This window comes from Martes martes (genome assembly GCF_963455335.1).
Source record: "Martes martes genome assembly, chromosome: 8".
Lineage (NCBI taxonomy): Eukaryota > Metazoa > Chordata > Mammalia > Carnivora > Mustelidae > Martes > Martes martes.
The window spans coordinates 101,841,020-101,864,155 of record NC_137895.1 but is presented as its reverse complement, the minus strand read 5'-3'; the positions used below and the strand labels follow the sequence as shown (position 1 = coordinate 101,864,155).

The window sequence follows — 23,136 nt, the reverse complement described above, 5'->3', positions numbered from 1 at the left end:
GCAAAATGGGGTTTGGTGACACAGTACCGATTTTGGTGAGCCACACGGCCACAGCACCATAGATCTCGTCCAGGATGAGGATGACCACAAGGTTGATGATGACTGCCGTTGCTGTCACTGTCACCCGGACATTGGAGCGTGTGGACTTATTGAGAGACAGGGCCGCGGCGGTCGTGATGCGATACACGATGACCCCAAAGACGATGGAGAAGGTCAGCGCAATCTGTTTGGGAAACAGGGAGAGTCAGTGCCCAGTGGACAAGTACTGAGCAGCTCCTACTTGCCCAGCCAACCGTCCTAGCCGCTACGTCAGGAACTATGGATATGCAGTCCACTCGTGTGTACCCTCTGAACCCATGTGCCATGCCTGAGGACAGGTGCACTGTCCTCAAGAGAGAGTCTCCCATTTTTATCAGATGCCAAACGGTCGACAACACACACAAAACCCTAAGAGTGAAAACGCCAGACACTGAGGGGTGTGTGGCACATGCAACGTGGTTTCCTTCACTAGGGAGCTTCTAGTCAACTATGGAGGTGAGCTGAACTCTTACTGACCCACAGTGAGGACTACTGGAGAGGTATTGTGTGCTCAGTGAAGGGACTGGGTACAGAGGAGCAAGCGGCCCAGGTGGGGTAATGGGATAGACTCTCAGTGCAGGGAAACAGAGCCATGGAAGGCATCTGAGCTGAGAAGCGGTGAGTTAGAGCTTCAGGCGCTGGGTGCGGGAAGGCTGACCCAATGAGAACCAAGGGAGAGAAGCCAGGAGTGAGATTTGTAGACTCTCAGTCCTCAGGTGAACAAAATATCACACTAAGATTTCTCTACCAGGCAATGGTAATGGAAGACTCTGATTTTTCACTTGGTGCCAAAACCTCTGGCTGTTCACTTTGAAAGGAAAGGTTCCCAGCCACTGGACCTCTAAAGGTCCTCCACTTCCTCCTTCTAGAACCTTAGAACAATAAATCACTCTCCCAGATGAGCCCCTTCCCTCTCCCATCACAGCCCAGGAAAGCCCATTTCCATGAAGCATGAGGATGTTAGGGGAAGAAAGTGGCCTGAGTAAGCTCTCAGAGAAGGCAGAGAGAGGACACGGAATGTCTAGGTGTATAACCTGCTCCAAGCAAAATTCTAATTCGTTTCAGTCCAGTGAAGTCTTCTTAGAATTCTTTCCATAGAGAAGGCTGTTCAGATAGTACTCCCCCTGGGATCAGGGGATGGGGGGCTGGCACTGGTTATGGAGAGCTACATGGACACATGGGGGGAGAAAATGTTCCCTCTGAAACTACAAATTGTCCTGGACTACATGTTCCCTAGAAAGAAGGGGAGGAGGGGGTATGGAGGAGAGGGGAAGGGAGGAGGGGGCTCTGGCTCAGGCAATGTTTTTCAAGCAGAGTGCAGGACACTGGTGAGCAAATGGGGAATGGGTTGCAGAAGAGTCACAATGTGAACATCATCAGACCCCTGGGGGGGATGCCTGGGGATGCAGCCTTAGCTGATTATCCCTGCAAGCTGTACTGTCCTCTGGGCCACCATGTGAAGGCAGCCAGGATGGCGATGTTCTCTGGGTCCAGGGGGTGTCAGGCTGGAGGAGAGGTTAGATGGGAAGGACACTGTGCGGGAGGCCCCTCTTCTGATGCTGGGTGGGGGCGGGAGCAGCAGCAGCCCCAGCCTCCAGGACTAGGGGGGAATGATGAGCCATGGAAGTGGGAAAACCTGGACATGACATCACCGTTCTCCAGCAGTGTAGACATTTTCACTTCCCGTTCCTCTGGGATTATCACTGCCAGAAAGTAAGGGCCTGGAAAACATGGTGTGAGAATCTTTTCCCCAAAAATCACTTTTGCAGTGAAGGCCAGTGATGGCGGTATTGATGAGAGTCGGGGGGGTGCGGGGAGGCCGGGGTATCAAGGAGTGAGTGTGTGTGCATCTGGGGGTGGGTCTGGGGGAAAACAACAATGGCAAAAACATCCTTGGCTTTGGGGTTTGGGGGTGGAGCATGGAGGAATGAGTGGGAAGGAGATCAGCTTCTATTCTTCTCCAAGAGGCTCAGCTGCTCAATTGGGGAAGGAAGAAAACTCCTCATTGCTACCCGCTGTGTGATCTGTGGACCTGCTGTATCAGCTGGGAGCTTGGGGGACATGCAGGGTCTCAAGCACGGCTCCAGATGCACTGGCTCAGAATCTGCACTTGAACAAGATTCCCACTCAAGTTCTAGAGGCACTGCTCTCTCGGGAAAGCCCTTTTTCCCACCCTCCCTGTCTCCTCGGCCCTACCTCCAACATACCCCTCTCTAGTCCTCTGCTGCTGTTCCTTTTGATCCTAACTTCTCAGGCCCTGATTTCCCATGCCACTAGAGAAATCAGGCTCTGCCCGGTCTTTCAGTGGTTCCCACAAAGATCACAGTTCTCAAGCTGAAAGAGCCTGGAGAACACCAGCCCCGTCGGGTGACCACTTTGAATATGAGGAAACTGGCATGGAAATTGAAGAGATTTGTTCAAGGTCACAAGGCCTGGACTACAACCCTCATATCTGGGATTTTGGTAAGAGTTAAAGGACTTCAGCCTTCAGGGATCATCCCAATCCAGCCTCTGATCTCACATATAAGGAAACTGAGGCCTGAGAAGCAGCACTGTGATAGGTCCGAGGTCTGGACAGTTCCTGGCAAAGCTGGGATGCTAACGGTGGGACCATCATCATGAACTAATCTAGTTGTGTCCTCTCAATTTTGTTATTCAATGCCCATCTTCACGAGCAGTAATTCTTACAACAATAGCATAAAATATGGCTTTTGTGGATGTGATTTACTAACCATCCAGGACCTGAACCCTGCTCTGTGGCTCCCACGCCTACAATCCCATCCTGACATTAGAACACAGGTCCTCTAGTACTAAATCCAGCACTGTTTTCACCACTCTGGCTGCAATGTTGATTTTGCTTATTAAATTCAGCAAATATACACTGGGTATATTTCATGTTTGTGATCAGTTTCCCCCCAAATAGGCCAAAGTGGGGACTGGTCTTGTAACTGCATTCTGTACCTCGTGTCATTTTCACAGCAGTGCCTCACTATAGAACCTGCTTGGTAAAGACTGGCTGGTCCCTAGCTCTAGGAATCTAGCTCTCAAGTACATGGGAACATCACCATGCTCCCCATTGCTGCTTGTGTTCTGATCCTGTAGCTTTACTTGTAGACAGAGCCAAACTATAACGAAAGCCAGGCTATGGAGTCCAGAGTCCTATTTAATGCTATGAGAGACAGGAAGGAGAATGGGTCTGGACCCCACCCTCCAGGTCTTGCATTCTGAATCAAAGTTGAGAAAATCATTGCACATATACAAAGATGAGGCTTGTAGCAGCTGGACAGAGTACAGGCTCAGCTCATGTGCTTCCTATGCTCTGAACAGAGAGCAGAGGGATTAGAGAAAATCCTACAGCAGTAATTTTGGGTCGGTTTCCTATGAGAAAGGCTTGGGGGAAAGAATTTTTAAAAAGCAAGCAGAAATGGACAAATCAGAAGCAACCTGGGCTAACCAGCAGGAGTGTACCCAGTGTAAAGCAGGGCATGGAATTAGTGGCTCAGTTTTAAACCATACACACACTAATGGCTTTATCACTGACATAATAACTTGTCTCTGTCAACTTTATTAATCTGATTAATTAACTTATATTCTCACTCAGCCATTTATAAGATATGTCTTGAGTGCCTTCTGTGTGCCAGTCACCATGCTAAGTGGCAGGGATATAGTCACAAACAAATCACACAGGACTTTCTGCCCTCATGGCACTTCTAGAGGGGAAAGACAGGCAACCAACTACCAACTAACATCAACCAGATAGTATATCTGGTGTGATAAATACTATAGAAACAAAGCAAAACAGGAGTAGTGGGACAGGTTGCAGCTTAAAAGAGGGTGGTGAGGAAAGGCGTAGGTGAGGAGGTGACATTTCAGCAAGGCTCTTGAGGGGGGTTGTCTGAGGGAAGGGGTTTCCAGGCAGAGGGTGGGTAAAGAAGAAAGCAAAGGAGGGGTGGGGTTGGAGAGGAGGACATAGGACAAGGACGTGCAAGGACGTACAGAGGATGCTGGCTTCTATATTTCATAAGAGGCCGATGCTTAAGACAGTTTTGAGCAGAGAAGTGACATGAGCTTTGATCTAGATTTTAAAAAGATGAGTTAGCTGGTCATCTCTAGGTGCACAGTTAGGGGGCCCTTGCCACAAGCCAGGCGAAGGAGGTGGCTTCTGGAAGCTGGTTCCTAATTCCCAAGTAGAAGAAAATGACTGTCCTGGGCATGTGGGAGGGAGGCTCAGGCTCCTAGTCTAGAGCCAGGACACTGCTTTTGATAATCTCCTCCCACATAAAAGGGAAACAAAGCAAGTTTAATTCAAAAAGGAAAGAAAGGGGCGTTTGGGTAGCTCAGTGGGTTGAGCATCCAATTCTTGATTTCAGCCTGGGTCCTGATCCCAGGGTTGTGGGGTGGGGCCCCAAGTGGACTCTATCCTCAGCAGGGACTCTGCTTGGGATTCTCTCTCCCTCTGCCCCCACCCCTGCTCAAGTTCTCTCTCTCTCTATCTCAAATAAATAAATAAACCTTTAAAAAAAAAAAAAGGACAGAAACTATAGCTCAACACGTTGGGTTGGAGAAGAAAGAGGAAATTCACTTTTGCCCTCTGTAACAGGTGGGGAAGAGGCTAGCCTCTGTCACAGGTGAGGAAGAGACACACAGCCCTGGGCCATTGTTTTGCTCTCAACATCCCATGAAAATTACCCCAGCTGATCTGGCAGACTGGCATCCCTAAAACTTTCCCCATGACCATGACCTTGCACCTTCTGCTAAGATGTAGTCACAGGGAGTGAAGAAGGGAAGGATATTCAGTACTCCTGTGTGTTCAGGTAGGTGCCTTTGGCTTACCCTAATTCTAAAAGCAAATCTCACTTTTTTATAAACACCACTGTAACCCTTTATCTCCCATTCCACGCCTTGTTCTAGTGCAGCGCCAAGCCCTTCTCTTTAGAAGACTGAGGATTTTTTTTTTTAATGAAAAAAATGAGGAAAAGTTAACACAAAATAAAGATGTTTTTCTACCTCAGCCACAGCAACTTCTTTCTAGGAACATCACCAAGGCAAGGGAAGCAAGGGCAAAAATGAACTATTGGGACTTCATCAAGATCAAAAGCTTTTGTACAGCAAAGGAAACAGTCAACAAAACCAAAAGACAACCAAAGAATGGGAGAAGATATTTTCAAATGATATATCAGATAAAGGGCTAGTATCCAAAATCTATAAATAATTTATCCAACTCAACACCCAAAGAACAAGTAACCCAATCAAGAAATGGGCAGAAGACATGAACAGACATTTCTGCTAAGATGACATCCAAATGGCCAACAGACACATGAAAAAGTGCTCAACATCACTCAGCATCAGGGAAATACAAATCAAAACCACAGTGAGATAATCACCTCACCACCAGTCAGAATGGCTAAAATTAGAAGTCAGGAAAGGACAGATGCCGGCGAGGATGCAGAGGAAGGGGAACCCTCCTTCACTGTTGGTGGGAATGCAAGTGGTGCAGCCATTCTGGAAAACAGCATGGAGGTTCCTCAAAAAGGTGAAAATAGAGCTACCCTATGACCCAGCAATCGCACTACTGGGTGTAGTGATCCGAAGGGGCACGTGCACCTGAATGTTTATAGCAGCAATGTCCACAATAGCCAAACTAACAAAAGAACCTAGATGTCCATCAACATATGAATGGATAAAGAAGATGTGGTGTATATATACAATGGAATACTATGTAGCCATCAAAAAAACTAAAATCCTGCCATTTGCAATGATGTGAATGGAACTAGAGGGTATTATGGTGAGTGAAATAAGTGAATCAGAGAAAGACAAGCTCTCTGATATGAGGAACTTGAGAGGCAGGGCAAGGGGTTGTGGGAGGAGGGAAAACAATGAAACAAGATGGGACCAGAGAGGGAGACAAACCGTAAGAGACTCTTAATCTCAGGAAGCAAACTGAGGGTTGCTGAGGGAGGTATGGGATGGCTGGATGATAGACATTGGGGAGGGTATGTACTATGGTGAGTGCTGTGAATTGTGTGAGACCGATGATTCACAGACCTGTACACCTGAAGCAAAGAACACATTATATGTTAAATAAATAAATAAATAAAAATACATAAAAGAAATTAAAAAAAAAAAAAAGAATTGGATGCATAACAGAGTGAGCCACCCATCTGCCCCAAGAGCATCCTGACTATTCTCAGCTTTTTTGCTTCCTTATAAATTCTCATGGAGGAAATATAAAGACCTTACAATGTTATTGCTTCATTACTGCCCATCCAACTTATATGCTATTATTAATGTGTACAATGTAATTCTACTTTTTTTAAAATTTCAGTAGGCTCCACACCCAGTGTGGGGCTTGAAATCACAATCCCAAGATCAAGAGTTCTATGCTCTACTGACTGAGCCAGTCAGGCACCCTTCTATCTTATTATTAACCCTATGAGACACTATCATCCTTGTTTACAGTCAAATATCACATAGGTTTTCCCACATATTTACCACTTTTTTCTTCATTCCTTCTTAAAACTGTGGTTTTCCAGATGGGATCACATTCAAAGAACATTCTTAGGATTTCCTTTAGTGAAAGATTCAGTTGGCTGCAAACCCTCCGCTTTTGTTTGGCTATAAATATCTTTATTTTACACTAATACTTCTACATTACATTTTTCTTGGGTATAGAATTCGGGGTTAGCAACTGTTTTCTTTTCAGCACATGAAGATACACACATCTACTTCCAACTGCTATGTGAAATCAATGGCTAATCAAACAGTCTTCATTAAGGGTAATTTGTCTTTTGATTTTTGACTGCATTTGGGATTTTTCTTGTGTCTCATACATTCTATGGTTTCACAGAGATAGAGTCCTTTTTATTTTTCCTTCTTGAATTTCACTGGGATTCTTCAATCTCTGAATTGGAATTCTGTTAGCAGAACTAGCCAACTAGGAGACCACCAGTCAGTGTACCATTCATTACTATTCTCACCTCTTCTTCCAGTAGTACAATTAAATACATGTGAAATCCTATCACTCTATTAATTTCTATTTTGAATTTTTAATCTTTTGCCTCCCTATGCCACATTATGGACAATTTTTTCTAACCTGAATTGCAGTTCACAAATGATGTCTTCAGCTATGTCTAATTGGTTTTAAACCCATCCCTGGTGTGTGTGTGTGTGTGTGTGTGAGAGAGAGATATTATTATATATTATATATTCACATTCATTGATATGTATTCATTTCTAGAAGATTTATTAGCTGGTTTTCAAATCCTTAGGTCATTTTTTAAAGTTTCTTATTTTGGGGATACCTGGGTGGCTCAGTTGGTTAAGTGTCTGCCTTCAGCTCAGGTCATGGTCCCAGGGTCCTGGGGTCCAGCCCTGCATCGGGCTCCCTGCTCCCTGGGGAGTCTGCTTCTCCCTCTGCCTGCCACTCCTCCTGCTTGTGCATGCTCTCTCTCTCTCTCCTTCTCTCTCTGACAAATAAGCAAATAAAATCTTTAAAATAGTTTCTTATTCTTTGCAGATATTTTCAAACTGGACATTTCGACCTGTGACTGAGTATTTCTAGTATCTTTAGTCTTTGCTGTCTCTCCACACTGGTTCTCTCTCATTGTGCTTTAGCTTCTGTATAATTGATTATTTTTAACTGTATTCTCTTCTTTGCCCTTAAAAAATTCTTTTGGGGGGATTTTTTGAGGAAGGGTGTAAATCTGCCTTCCCACAGAGAGAACGTGTGCTTGCTTCTGCTGGGTACCCGGAAGCACGACTTTCCCTGGCCACATTCACAGTCTGAGCTTTCCGGGTCTTCTCAAGTGAAAAACTGGGCTGGCAGTCTACGATGGGGATTGTCCATGGCCACTCCTTAGGGACAGGACTTTGTTTCCCTGTTTCCCCCTGTTCTGCTTAGAGCCAGAGCAATGTTCTCTGCAGTTCCATAAGTGTGTGTGTGGGGGGTGGGTTTAGTTCTACTTCACCTTTATTCGGAGAGTATAGATCTTTGTGGAGTTCCAGGCTTAGTGAGAACTTCCTGTTAGCATCTCCACTTTGAGCCAGTCACACCCCAATTTCTACCCTCTCTGCGCCATAAAACCACAAAAACCAAGGCCCGAGTTTGCCTAGATGGGAGAATGTCCTCAAGGCAAAAGCAGTATTGATGCCAAGTATTTGTCTCCTTGGTTCCGTTTCCCTTAGACGGATCTGCACTAGGAATAGCTTAGTATTCTTTACTAACTTATCAGACCCTCAAGGCTTTAAAAAGAATGAAAAATACATTCATCCATATATATTTCTTATGTTCAGCAAGATGGGATGCTACAAATATCCTAACCTACCGCTACGGGAGATAGAAGTCTATTTCACTTACCAATTTCCTTGTTTATGTACATATTTGTTATCTGTAAAATCCTTAAAGGAGAGATTATTTTATTTTCTACTCTATCCCTAATGCCTAAGAACAGTGTCGACTATATAGCTGGCACCTGTTACATATATTTTTTAAATTCCTTTTAAAAAGATTTTATATTAAGTAATCTCTGCACCCAACATGGGGCTTGAACTCATGATGCCCAGATCAAGAGTCACACACTCCAGTAACTGAGCCAGTCGAGCACCCCTCCCCCTTGAGTATTTCTTGAATGAATGAACAAACTCTTTGACAACAGTATGCACATTGTGGGAGGCTCTGAAATGCTAAATTAAACTTTACATCATTCCAGCTTAACACATTGTGATTCACCACATATTCTTGAATCAATTCTGTGCGCCTTGCTCTTCTTAAGCAACGAGAAGGTAAGGAATGCAAAATCTCAGTTTTGGCAAAGCAAGGCACCCGTCCCCTCTGTACTTCATCTGTGAAACGAGGCACTGATATAAAAGGTGCCTAGGAGTCCTTCTCTTTTTAAACCTCTGAGACTAAGACATGGTTCCTGTCTTCCAGGAGCACACCAGCTATAATCACCTCGAGTCAGGGCCAGAGGTAACGCTGGCAACGAGGTCCAGAAAATGGTTGTGATTTCAGTCCCAGAATAAGCAATCCTCCCCCGACCCTACAACTAATGTGTAGTCCTGCTTAGAAATACTGTAAGGACACAGCTCTCCTTTGTAAAACAGAAGTTCCAGTCTTGGCTACTAGAAGGAATCTACCCATATAGGGGGAGCAGAGGTTTCAGGGACCTGAGCTTCAGGGACAAGAAGATCTGGGGTCTCCTTGCTCTGCTCACAGTTATCTCACCCACCCTGACTCCCAGGAATGACCTGCTACCATTTTATTGATCTGACTCGAACATGAATCCCACCCATTCCTCATCTTCCCTGACACAGCTGAGACCCATGTGGGTCTTTTGAAAAGGCTCTTCCAAACTCTAAGGGAGAACATAGGGAAACAGACACAACTATGGGGGAGCTTAAGAATCAGGCTCGCACAGAGCCCTAGCTGGCTGTCCTCTGTGGTTTCCAGGCTCTGTTCTATCCCACAAACCCTCAGGGAGAGCCAGCCCACAGCCCGAACAGGCTGCCACAAGTCTGCAGCCATCTTACCTGGGCCACCTCTTCCAAGGTCTTGGTTTTCCTCAACATGGAAGGCACCATCTCACAGCCCACCCCCGGAAGTTCTAACTTCAAAGCCCTTGTGTGCAGGATAGAATCTCCCTACCCTCTTGTATCTGGGAAGAGAGAACCCCTTCCGTAGCCACGGAAGGCCACTGACCCCCAACCCAGGTCTGAGGGAATCCCCTTTCCCTCTTCTGATGGCTGGCACCCACAGTGCCTCATTATCAGGTAAGATCCTCCCTGTTTAGACAGGACTATGGCTTCATCTTTCCTAGCCCCTCACTATCCCCACAGCATGCTAGAATAACACACCCATGGCGTTTGCTCTATGGGATCTACATGCATAAGTCATAGGCCGGATTTCCATCAAGAAAATTACCATGAACAAGATGGAGGCGAAGTTCATCAAGTAACCCGGGAAACGATCTTTCCAGGTCAGCTTATCTTCATCATCCTAGGGAAAGAGGAGAATACAATCAGATAGCACAAACAACAGATGTATCAATTTTCCCTCGAATTCATACACATTTGCCTATCCTTAATCATTCACTACTCTGAATAGGTGTCTTCCTAGTCTCTGATGCCTTACCCTTCATATCCACAACAGCCCACCTAATTTTGTGATTTCTGCATAGCCTGGAAAAACCATGGTTTTTCTAAAGAGCACAAATTTGATTCTGGCCTCAGACTGAGCTGAAGTTTGGATGATCAGCCGTGTGACCATTTCTGAGCCTCTATTCTTCATCTGTAAAACGGACACAGTCATGACACCCATCCTGCCTACTGCACGAGATGGTCTTATTTACATTGTTTCATTTTAATGAGAAACATGTGAACATAATGAAGCAATGGACAAATGAGAGCTAGAACCCAGCCACAGAGCAGCATCCCAAAATAAGTCATTCTTTAGATGAAATATCAACCATTCACCTTAGATCCTTGCAAGGGTACAAATTACCTACTGTCACTGTTCTTCAAAGAACCTGTATGTGTTATCTTTGTTTCCTCCACAATGACGGTATTCTCCCCTCGTCACAAAATAAGTATTTTGAGGCAGAAGTTAGCCTGATGCCTTGCAGTCAGTCTATCTGCAAACCCTAATTTTTCCGCTCACACTGGGTCCAGTTCACCCAAGCCACTGTCCTGGGACAGCCATGCCATCAACCACAGTCCTCCTTGGGTGAACTCCAGGGGCAGAGCAATGCCAACAAGACACAGAGGGCAGAAATCCTTGCTCATTAGCTGCCCCTTAACTTTAGCCCAGGCACTTGATTTCTCTGAGCTGCTTTTCTGTAAAGTTAGAATTGGTGCAGTGTCCTATCCACTACCAAGGTTGTGGTGAGGACCCACTGAAGCCATGCTGGCAGGAGTCCTCATGCATCTCTGTAATAAGTCTGAGTCAAACTCAGCAACTCAGCAGTCCAGGGCCTCCTGCTCTGGTTTCTCTTCCCTCCTCCCCCTTCTTTCCCAACACACCTGATTTGGCTCTAGCAACAGTGCCATCTAGCCTTTAAGAGCTTGTACTGTAGGCTAAGAGCCCTCCTGGCCTGAAAGACTTCTTTCTAAAAGCCAGTGGGTGCCCACCGTGGGCAGACCTTGGGGCCACACATGGTGGGGACTCAGAAGAAAGTGGGTACGATCACTGCCCTGGGGGGGGGGGCTCACAGTCTAATGAGACAGAAGGGACACCCACACCAGAAAGCTTCAGGAATCACTTGCCGTTCGAGAGAGAGGGTTTTCTGGAGAGCGTACCTGTAGGCAACTTGAGAAAGGAAGGATGTGTCTTTCTCACTGCATGCTGGAACTGAGCACAGGGCTGAGCTGGCTCAATAATGAGGGTGCAAGGGAGTGTTAGGGCAGAAGTCACTCAGTGATCAGCACTGTCATCCCCAGACGACATAAGCATGCGAGACTCAGCTGTCATAGACGGCGCAACAGAATCCAGGCTCTAGATTCCGAGACCAGCAGACTTTCCATCACATAGTGAGAACAGGCAATTAGAGGTCGCAACCATTCTGAATAGGTGGGAGCATGTAAACTTACTTCTATCAGGACTGGAATAAGGCTCATTCATATATTAAGTCAACATTAAGAGGAAAGAGCATTCTTTTACTTATCTCCTTCAGTGTTCACTCTTAGTTGCACTCACACTGGTGAAATTGTCCTCTAAGATTTTGGGGAGGAAAACTGAGGATGAGTGGTGGGCAGTAACACTCAATAGGGATTCAGGATGGAAATATGGTAGAGTGTGAGGGGCTCTTCCTGAGGCCCCCGAGGTGCAGGGAAGGTTTTGGTGATTCTCTTTGTTCCTTCTCTCTGGCCTAGAGATGCGAGGTTCTGCCTTAAACTCCAGCAAACCAGCGGTGCTCAAAAATATCGGTGGTGATCCAGGAAAAATCCAGTTAGAGGTTCCACTGGTTACCAGTTCCTTCCCAGTGGGGCTTCTGAGTGAGAAGCAGGGCAAGGAGGGGTGGAAAAACCTATGCTCGGTCCATGGCATGAAGGAAGGGGTGAGAAAAACCAGTCAGTGAGGGTGAGCTGAGGCTCAGAGTGGCCCTCAGGGCAGAGCTGGACAGTCCTGGAAGCAATGGTGGAAGGGAAGCATAAGTCAAGGAGCAGAAAATATGGCCAAGGTCAAATGGGCTCAAAGAAAGAAGTATAGAGGGTGACTAATAAACCTGTGGGCAAGGTCAGGCATCTGAGATAGCCTGGGCTAAGGCCTCCTGCCTGGTCGTTGTCCATGTTGTTCAGGCGAGAGGTCAAGGGGGATAAGATGTCTGCGGACCAGCCTCTACCCTGCCGTGACAACTCTGTCCTGGAGAATGAGTTCTGGTTCAGTTCCTCTCAAAAGACAAAGTCTGAGCACCCAGAGGGCCATGCTCTGGATACCTGAGGACATGGAGGGGAGAAGGCTCAGTTCTGCCCAGAAGGAGCTCAGAGACCACCAAGGAATCAAAGGGAAGGATTTTCAGAGCTAATCCTGGTAAGGAACATGGTGTTACTATTTTGCATAAAAATGAAACAGCTAAAAAGCAAATGAATTGGATATCCTCTCAAAGCAGCTATCTGAGGGAAAAAGATTCATTCTGATGTAGATGCTCTGATGTTTGTTGAAAAATCACCTTCCCTCTCATGTTTATCCCACTGAGTTTTGGGGGGGGGGGGTTGTGGGTTTTTTGTTTTTTTCTGGAAGTCACAGCTTCCAACATACACACAGTTCTCATACATTCAGACACTATTCAAACACAAGGGCTGAGAGAAACACAAGATTGCAGACTGCTTCCAAGCTCCCAAAAGTTCCTAGTAAAGATGTCAGTGAGTAAAGCAGACTTTATGTGTAATAACCATCTCTGGTAGTGGAAGTTCACTAACACTGTCCACTCACTGGCACATTAAACAGGTGAAGATTCAAGGCAAAAGGCCATTAATTTAAATACACTATGCAGGAAAGTCCTATTACCAGCATATGGGATAAGAGAAAGAGAAGTAGGCTTGGAAGCTGAACATCTGAGTTTTTTTTTTTTTTTTAAAGATTTTATTTATTTATTTGACAGAGAGAGATCACAAGTAGGCAGAGAGGCAGGCAGAGAGAGAGAGGGGGAAGCAGGCTCCCTGCTGAGCAGAGAGCCCGATGTGGGGCTCGATCCCAGGATCCCGAGCTCATGACCCGAGCCGAAGGCCGAGGCTCAACCCACTGAGCCACCCAGGCGCCCCTGAACATCTGAGTTTAACTCTTGCCTCTACTACCTCCTTGTCAAGTGACGTCGGAAAATACCTACAACCTCAGGTTCATCATCTATAAAGTCATTCTATTCTTTATTTGTAAAATACATAAGATAGTAATACCACACAGAATTACTATGTGTCTTATATTGATTACCAGCCTACGGAGAGGGCCAAGCCAGTGCACCTGCACACACAGCTAAGTGAGAACTCTCAATACCTCCCTCTCCTTTCCTTTTTTTTTTTAAGATTTTATTTTTATTTTATTTATTTATTTATTTATTTGACACACAGATCACAAGTAGAAAGGCAGGCAGGGGCAGGGGGCGGGGGGGAATCAGGCTCCCTGGTTAGCAGACAGCCCGATGCAGGGCTTGATCCCATGATCAAGATCAAGAGACCATGACCTGAGCCAAAGGCAGAGGCTTTAACCCACTGAGCCACCCAGGCATGCCTCTTTTTTTTTCTTTTTTTAAGATTTTGTTTATTTATTTATTTTAGAGAGAGAGAGAGAGAGAGAGAGAGAGAGAGAACAAGCACACATGCCAGTGGTGGGGAGAGGGGGTGCTGGGCAGAGGAAGAAGGAAAGGAAGAATCCCAAGCAAACTCCGCTCTGAGCACAGAGCCTGACGTGGGGCTCGAACCCATGACCCTGAGATCATGACCTGAGCCAAAATCATGAGTCAGCTGCTCAGTGGACAGAGCCACCCAGGCACCGTGTCTCCTTTTAACACCGGGGGTGACAACACTTGTCCCCCCTAAGCTACAGAGGTGTTGTGTGGATCACAAGTGAATGGCTGTGAGAGCTTTGGAAGCTATAAGGCGCCATACAAAAGTAAGATCTCATCAGCTTCACGATTGTATCAAAAGCAGGTGGTTAGGAAAGCACTTAGCTAATGTCCCCATTGTTAAGAAACAAGCCTAGCTGTTGTCTGTGTCTGTCGCTTTGTCTCTGCTGTCTTGGGTCTTTGTTCCTGGACTGTGACTGCCACTTCTGAGGCTCCAAATAGCAAACAGCCCAGCGACATTCACGAAACAGCAGCAAAGTGCCCCTCTGGTCAACTGAGCAGTTGGAAACGGGAGCAGGATAGCAGGTGAGAATACTATTCAAACAAATCCTGTGGAGAGCAGCTTTGCAAAGCGGCCAGTCATTCCTGAGTTGTTTTATTTTCTCATTTTTAATCAAGGTACAATTTACATATGGCAAAATTCACCTTACTGCCGTGCAGTTCTGGGAGTTGTGATGAATGCACACTGTCGTGTAGAAACAACCACAATCAGGACAAGGAGCAATTCCAAATCACTCATTATCCACCCCCTCCAAGTCCCTTTGGAGTCTGTCCCCCAAGGCTCCAGCTCCTGGCATGACCTGCCATGTGTGCCTTTAGTCTTGCCTTCCCCAGAATGCCATGTAAGTAAACTCAGACAGTGTGGAGCCTTTCGAGCCTGCCTTCCTTCATTTGTCACAGCACAGCTGAGACTCGTCCATGTGGCGTTCTCAGGGCTTGTTCCTGCTCATTGCTAAGTAGCATTTCACTGCATGGACATGCCATGGTCCATTTACCGAGAGGTGTCTGGGCTGTTTCCAGTTTCTTGTGATTACGAATAAAGTCATTTTAAGTCTTCGCATACTGCTTTCAGTATAAGCACTGGTTTTCATTTCACTTAGTTAAATACCAAGTTGTGGAATCGCTAAGTCATAGAGTAAATCTATGTTTGATTTTGTAAGTGACTGCCAGACTGTTTTCCAAAATGACCATGCCATTCTGCATTTGCACCAGTAACACATGAGAATTTCTTCCTCTGCTTTCTTTCTTTTCTTTAAATAAACTTTTTATTTTATTTTTTAAAAATTATTTATTTATTTATTTATTTGACACAGAGAGAGAGAGATCACAAGTAGGTAGAGAGGCAGACAGAGGGGGAGGGGGAAGCAGGCTCCCCGCTGCGCAGAAAGCCCAATTCGGGGCTCGATCCCAGGATCCCGAGATGAGGACCGAGCCGAAGACAGACACTCAACCCACTGAGCCACCCAAGTGTCCCTAAACTTTTTATTTTAAAAGAGCTTTAGATTTACTGAAAACTTCAAAGATGGCACAGAGTCTAGGCAAACATACTCAGTTTCCCCTGTTACCCTATAAATATGGGTATATTTTTCACAACCAAAGAACCCATACTGTTCATTACTATTAACTAGTTTATACTTTATTTGGATTTTCTTAATTTTTACCTAATATCCTTTTTCTGTTCCAGGATCCCATCCAAGAGGCCATATTATTATTAATCATCATAATCTCCTTAGGCTTCTCTAGATCATGATGGTTTCTCAGACTTCCTTGTTGTTGATGACCTTTTTGGAGAAGTACTGGTCAAGTATTTTATAGAATGCTCCTTAATATAGGCTTAGCTGAAGTTTTCCTCATAATTAGACGGAAATTACAGGCTTTGGTGAGGGAACTCGAGGGTGCAGGCTCAGTGGAATGTCCCAAGCTCAAAATGTCCCAGAAGGAGAATCATCCTGCTCCAGAAACCTTCTTCTTCTTTTATATCCCCTGACTCAGTAAACTGAACCATGACCCTTTGAACAGAAACAGCCTGAAACTGAGGCATTCGCTTGGGCTCCTTCCTCCCCCACACTCGCCACAAGCTGCCCCAAGTGCTATAGCATCTAGCTCCGTAAACTTTCTCCTCATCTGTTCCTCCTGTCCTTTCTACTGCTGATGCCGCAGTTCAGGCCCCGAGCATCTTCGGTTTCATCACCTTCTGCTCTAAGTGCTCATGGCCTTGTCTCTCCTCCTCATGGACTTCCAGCTCCAGGAGAGCAGAGGCCCTGTCTTACTCGTCTGCATACACCTGGTGTTTAAGCAAAGCGGCAGGTACACAGTGTAACCTGAATAAATGTTTGTGCAAACAGAGATGGGATTCAGTCCCCTTTCACTACCTAAATGAAAGCCAGAAACTGACAGGAGTTCTGCTGTGAATTTCTGGAGCCCTCTAGATACACGCTGAATAAAATAACAAGGAAAAAGACCGTTGGCATGCAGTCAGGTCTGGAGGCCGGCAATCGATAAAATGCGGCCATCAAGTTGCATTTGAGAAAAAAGAAAAACAACACTCTTTGCTCATTTATCTTCCGTCTCATCCCCCTTTGCTTTTTCCTTGCTGGAGTGGGGCCTCCCAAAAGCCTGGCTGGGAGAGCCGTGGTGTGCCCAAGAACTGTGCAAGGCAGGTGAGCCTGGGCACAGCTGCCTGGGTCTGATTCCCAGCTTACACACTTACTATGGGACCACAAGCATGTGACCAGCTTGTCTACACCTCAATTCCCTCATTCCTAAACATAAGACTGAAAATACTGGCAGCTGTGCAAGACTGCTTCTGGAGATGAAAGGAGGTAACAGAAGGAACTCTGCCTGGGTCTGTGCCTGGCACCCAGCTTGAACCCAGTACTTGTTACCTAATGTCATTACCATTACAGTGGCTTCGCCTACCAGGGACATTGGTTCTGGCTGGAACACATTAGGTGAAGTTTCCTTGTCAACATAACGAAGAAACTCCAGTTCACTTTGGGCAATGCTTCCTATAGCACAGACCCAGGGGCCACTCTCCCTGTTCCAAGACTACCCAACCCTCCTGTGTGGTCTCATTCTGCCACTCTGGTGCCACTCTGCCCTCACACAAGGCTGCTCGGAGCTCCCAGTGTTGGATGAGCCCTCAAGAACTCTCAAACACATCTACTTGAGGAACAGAGATCCCACCAACTTTACCATCTTCTCTTTCTCGAGTTCTCTCCCCTAAAATAGCTCCTCCTCCAGGAAGCCTTCATGGCCTGTCCAGAAGAGTGAGGCCAGCTTAGGAGAAAGTGTCTCTCCTTTCACTGAACCCGAGTGCCCCCAGACTGGTCTTGGTCCCCACAGCCCAAGCACACAGCCTCTTTGGCTGAGCCTTGTGGACTTGCCCACAACTAAGGCCCAGAGCCATCTCAAGAGTCTAGAGATAAAAACTTTTAGGGACAGGGCCTCCATCGAGGAGGGAATTCTTGGCAAAGGAGCCGGAGGCAGTCACGTGGCCCAGCACCTAAGTCTACAGGCATGCCTGAAGCCCAGGGCTGAATGCAGTATAATTTGTGGCTAAAATGGAAAATATTCTTGGATCCTCCCACTGCTTGGTTTTCCCAGCAGACATAGAAAAACAGACTCTGGCTCCTTGTCTCCCATCCTGAGGTCAAGACTGCTTATTCTGACCCCTCGGGCTCCCCAGACAGCTTACTGCTTCGCTTTCTCTGATTCCTGACCAGATGCCTTGGCCTTCCTGGGTTCCAGCACTAGACCGAGCGCCTCTCCCTCCCTGACCCCAGTCCCCATAGTTCCACCAGGTGCCCTGCCTGGTTTTAGACGAGAGACAGCCCCTCCCACTCACTCTCTCAAGGGGACACCCTACTCCACTGTCCCTCTGCAGGCCTCCCTGCCTGTAAAAAGAGTAGTTTGGGCTGAAGCCATCGGCTCCCTCCGCTAGTACTACATGTGAATCCTTAATACACAACCTCGCCTAGAACATCACAGAAAGGCCATAAGCCGAATGACCGTGGGCCGAGAATGTGTCTAAACCCTGTGCCAGACCCCAAGGCTGACATGATTGGGGGTCTGGCTCCTCTCAAACTTCATTTCTTACCAATCTCTTGCTAATGCCACTTCAGTCCATTGTCCTGCCCACTGAACACACCAGCTGGCTTCCATCTCAGGACCTTTGTCAGACTCCTCTCCCACCTCTTTACCCAGCTGGGCCCTTGGCCCACCCTTCCATTCTCAGTGCTGGACCCCCTCAAACCATGAGGTCTATCCCAATGCACGAGTCCATCCCCTGGCCCTTACCATTCTCAACCACAACCCTCTTCACTCTCGAAGCTATCTTGTTTATTTATCTCCTCTCCACCTCTTTAGAGGAAAACATAAGCTCCACGGGGGCAGGCAGCCTGTGTGTCTAATTCTGCACGGGATCTCCAGCGTTGAGGTCAGCTGGGCCCATGGAGTTCATGGGCAAGTATGACTCAGCTGGTGAATTTCAGTTTGCAAACAACAGCCTCACTCATTTTGGTAGCACCCAGTGCCCATAAGGTTGGGCCAGAGTATTTTGGCTCTGAGTGCATCAAACCTAGTTTCACACAGGAGGAACCTGCAAAACAAAGTTATACTACTGCCTCAGGTTATGTACCAGTGCCAAGACCTAAGAGGAAAATGCAAAACATTCGTGGTGACCTTTCAAGATTTTGAGAAAAATGGTCAAGAACAAGTTGCACAGGCATGTGCCCATGAGGACAGCTTTTCTCATGGAAAACGCTATAGGTAAGAGCCTTAGTCTGCGACTGATACTTGGCTGGGTTCTGATCCATCCTCCTGCCTCCAGACAAGGAGGCCCTAAGCCATCCTGTGCTAATCAGGGAGATCTCTGTGACAGAGACCCTGCAGCCACACTTAGTTCCTTCTGGTGTGTCTTGTCCCTTTACGTCACATAGTATCTCTTAGTCTAACCTACAAGTCTCTAGCAGCAATGTGGACCCTTTCCTCATATTCTAGCCCACACAAGAGAGAACTGATCTGCAAAATATTTGTTTACAAACGGGAAGTTCCTCATGAAATCCCCCTTTATTCTTGCTTTCTTCAAGTACCTGAAGAATAACTTACTTGTCATTCTGATTTTTTTTTTCTACCAAACATGCATGGCTCTGCATTCCCGTCTGTATCTATTATCTCCGTACCACGATCACGCTGCAGGTGGGTCTCCACACCTTCTGGGCTGGGGACAGGCAGGACGCTGGGAAGCAGGTCCTGAGTCCTGGAGACAGGAGAGGGTTGGGGGCTCAGTCCCCCCCACAGATGCTCAGGCCAAAGAGAAGATGGGTGCCACTGTACGGGGATGAAGTTGGAATGGGACACCCAGGGCAATGTCACTGGCTCCCACATTAGCTAATCATCACAATCGCTGGGGCAATTGTTCAAAGGAAACCAATGCCTGACCATGTCCCAGACAGACTCAATCAGAATCTTGGGGGTGAACGAGTCTGGTTTTGAAAATGCTTCATGGGTGATGTCACAGAGCAGCCCCACTTGGGAAATACTGTTGTTCTCCAGGACTCACCCCTCCCTTGCTGTTTCGGCTCCGGGGCCCGTATTCCTGCGGCCTGGCCCTCTGTGAACAGTCTCGGAGAGGAGCTCACAGTGTGGAAGCGAGACTGGAGACCATTCCCTCACGAGCAGGGTGTCCACACAGAATTTGTCACAGCAGCTGTGCTGCTGGCCCGGCCAAGTTGCCAACTGGCTGGCAGCCACGCCCTCCCCGCCCTCCTGCAAGCTGACTACAGCGACCGAGCCGGCACCGAGCGCGCTCCAGTGCGGGGATACGTTTCAGCTCTACTGCTACGCAGTGTTGGCAGCTCACGGGGTAAGAAGGACAAGAGAGAGGGGAGTACCCACTGGGCCTCAGCCGCGCTTGGGAGGCCGGCCACTGAGACCTGGTTTGATTTTCGAACCATTTGCTTGACATGTCAGAGACGACCCAGGCAGCAGCTGACTCCCTGACTTCATTTGTAAAGTTTACGTTGCATTTGGTGAATTCGTTGAGCTTTTAAATTCCCCACTGTGTGCAGAGCAGCATCACAGGCACCATATTAGGAGATAGTCACTGCCCTCCATTCAAAACCAGAGGTGACAGCTTTCTCCATGTGAAAAGAAAAAAAAAGGACATTTGGAAAAGTGTTGGTGACTTTTATTGAAAGAGTGTGCCCTTTGAAAGATTCCCCAGGCAAATGAATAAATAATGAACTTTAAGGGAACTTTGCTCACTGTTTTAGTAACATTGTCAGTTTGTTCTGGCCTCGGCCCAGGGACAAGTGTGACTGTTACATTGTACACATGTAAACTAGCGTTGGTCTGGAACTAGGACTGCATGAGAAACATTCGCTCAGGAACTTGCAACAACAGTAAACTGGCAAAAAGGCACTGTAATTAACTCTCATCATGGTATCTGGTGACACTGAACTTGAGCCTGCTATGTTTGTTGGTTTGGTTTCCGAAGCTGTTAAGTAGTACACGACAGTGGTTCATTGCTATTCCTCTTCATTAAAAACAGGGGTCAGAACAAATGGAAAGGAACCCCAGCCAGGGAAACGGGATAAGCCAGGCAGAAGCACTCCCTTCATCTTCCTCAAACCTGGGGACCCCAGTCAAGGGAGGTGTCCTCCATCACGCTTCAGGAGAACAGTGATCTCCAGCGCCAGCCCTGGCACCACTTGTGGACACACCCAGAGCCACTAGAATATACAATCTTCAGCAATCTGTTCTAAAATTAAAAAGTGAAATAATCCATACAGGGATGTCTCCTTCCGTATGGACTGTAGGTGAGGGGAGATCCTGCCCCATCTGTGCACGCTTCTCCCTTCGGTTCGGTGCCCTCCCTGGCCAGCGAGGCTGAGAATATCCCAGACAGAACCATAGGACCATACCAGATGTCAGTGTCCATGGCACGCTGTCCGTGGCACGCTGTCCGTGGCATGCCTCACCAGGCTTTGGCAGACAGAGGGGAGTGGAGAAAAGGAGAGGAAGAAAAGTCTATAAAGGGGAGGAAATGGAGGAGCAAGGGGAGGATGGTTGCAGGCACAGGTAGTTTCTGCCTAACTTTCTCTGCTGCCACTGCCCCACAGGGCCCAGAATGAGGCTCCGCCCACAGAGTTACTGAGTGGACTGAGTGTGTGCAGGTCCCAGCATGGGAGGGCAAACGGGGCTTCCCTGAATCCAAGCAGACCCATGCAGCTGCTGTAGATGACTCTCACCAGGCCAGCTGGTGAGGAAGGGAAGGACCTGAGGCCCGATGCTATCAGTAGAACCCACTGCACTGCCACACTGCCCAGCCCTCATCTCGTCCACATACAGACCTTGTTATCGGCTCCTCGGACTCCCCAGGCAGTACTGAGTTCAGAGGATTTATTTTTGACGTGCAAGAAGGGTTATAATACATTAACGGGCTGCTGGGGTCAGGCCTCTCAGATGTCAATGATGCAGTGGCCCTACCTGCCCGACTATTGAGAGGAGGTGCTGACAAGTTCTTTTACAGTGGTTCTGTGAGCATCTGCTCTGTGCAGGGACTGTGCTATGCTCTAAGACTCTCAATGTCATGACAGAGATAGATGGGTAAACAGTTACAGTGCAGTGGAGTACTTGTTGGGACGTGGCCATGACCAGGACGCCATGGAAGCATGGTGGAGGAACTCTTAACTTTTCTGTGTTGAGAAAAGACTCAGAGGAATGCATGAATGAGTGCTTGTACACACACGTGCGCATACACACACATACAATCATGCTTTGTGGTATGGGGGTGCCCTAGAATAGTGACTTTGCTTAGCTAAGATAGTGGTCCAAGACTGACTGTTCTATCCATCCATCCCTCCACCCATCCACCCACCACTCATCCATCCACCCACCCAGCCACCCAGCCACCTAAACACCCACTCCTCCAGCCACCCAGCCAACCAGCCATCCACCCACCCATCTACCTACCCATCTATCCACCCACTCATCCATCCATCCATCCACCCATCTATCAATCCTTTCATCCAGCCACCAACACATCTATCCATCCAACCTTCCTTCCTTTCTTCCTTCCTTTACTATGTGCTTACTATGTTACAGGCACTTTTCAGGATTCTTTATCTATCTGATCTCACTTATTCCTCACAATAACCTTATGAGATAGGAATTATTAGACCTGTTTTACACCTGAGGAAATTAGGACCCAAGAAGATTAGTTATTGACCAGGGTTACACTAGTACATTAGTAAGTCAGCAGATAATGATAATGATTTGACCTTATGCCAATCAACAACCCATCCACTTGCATCTTGAAGATGTTCTTTTCCCAATGGTCCTTCACCTCTGTTCTCTCCCCTGGGCTGCTGGATCTCCATGAAACACAGAGGGTAAAGGGACTATTAGACTTCACAGAAGTGAAGGCTTTAACCTGCAAGTTGGGGTTGCATGTACTTTGGAACCTTCTCATCCTGTCTCCTGCTCTGAGTCTTAAACTGTTACTGGCCCCGGGCAAGGACCCATCTTCCTGGTTACTCTAGCCTCATACCATCCACTGTAGATGTTACTTTTGGGCTGTCAGGACAGTGGCCTTGTTTCCAATGTTTAGCCTCTCTGTCCGCAACTTCAGCATTAAGGAGAAGCTCTACCTGTACTTACTTCTCAAGTTTCTCTTTCCATCCTGCTCATAGTTCTCTTCCTGAAAACAAGACAGACTGGCAGGACCAAGCCAGATGTGCACACCCGTGCCAAGAGACTGTACTCGCTGCCTCAGAAAGTGAGGCAGGGCCCTGCCTCCACCCACCTGCATCCAAGAACCAGAAGCCAAGGGTGACCCAGTGCGGTGCCCACCTGGGGGAACCCCCCCACTCTGCAGCTTGCCCCACATCCCTGTCCTCCCCTCCCCCACCCCATCCAAGGAGTCAACACACGTCACCTCCTTGCACTCCAGGCCCTGACTCACTGCATTGTTGGGCAATGACTGCCCTGAAATCTGCAGGCTCAGCTGCTCCAAGCAGGCTCCCTGCTCTGCACCACAGGGTACAGCCACCTCACTGTGTCACAGGCTAAGGGTTTGCTTTTTTTTTTTTTCTTTCCAGTGAGCTCAAGTCATCCCGAACGTTTAACCCCCAGGAGCGGCTGGAGTTGGCTCCCAGGTCATGCATAGGGCATCACTTTACTTAAGGAACAAAATGCACAGCTTAACATGAGAGCTTGGCCT

General features: G+C 47.3%; 1 protein-coding gene across 1 annotated transcript in view; it reads right to left on the bottom strand.

Annotated features, from left to right (window-relative positions):
- ANO2 (anoctamin 2) overlaps window positions 1-23,136 on the bottom strand; it is a 347,947-nt gene that overhangs the window by 67,562 nt on the left and 257,249 nt on the right. Inside the window, exons 15-16 of the mRNA XM_080812555.1 lie at window positions 9,998-10,072; window positions 28-223 (exon numbers count right to left, since the gene is read on the bottom strand). Of these exons, the coding sequence (XP_080668681.1) occupies window positions 28-223; window positions 9,998-10,072 (271 nt within the window). The remainder of the gene's footprint in view (window positions 1-27; window positions 224-9,997; window positions 10,073-23,136) is intronic.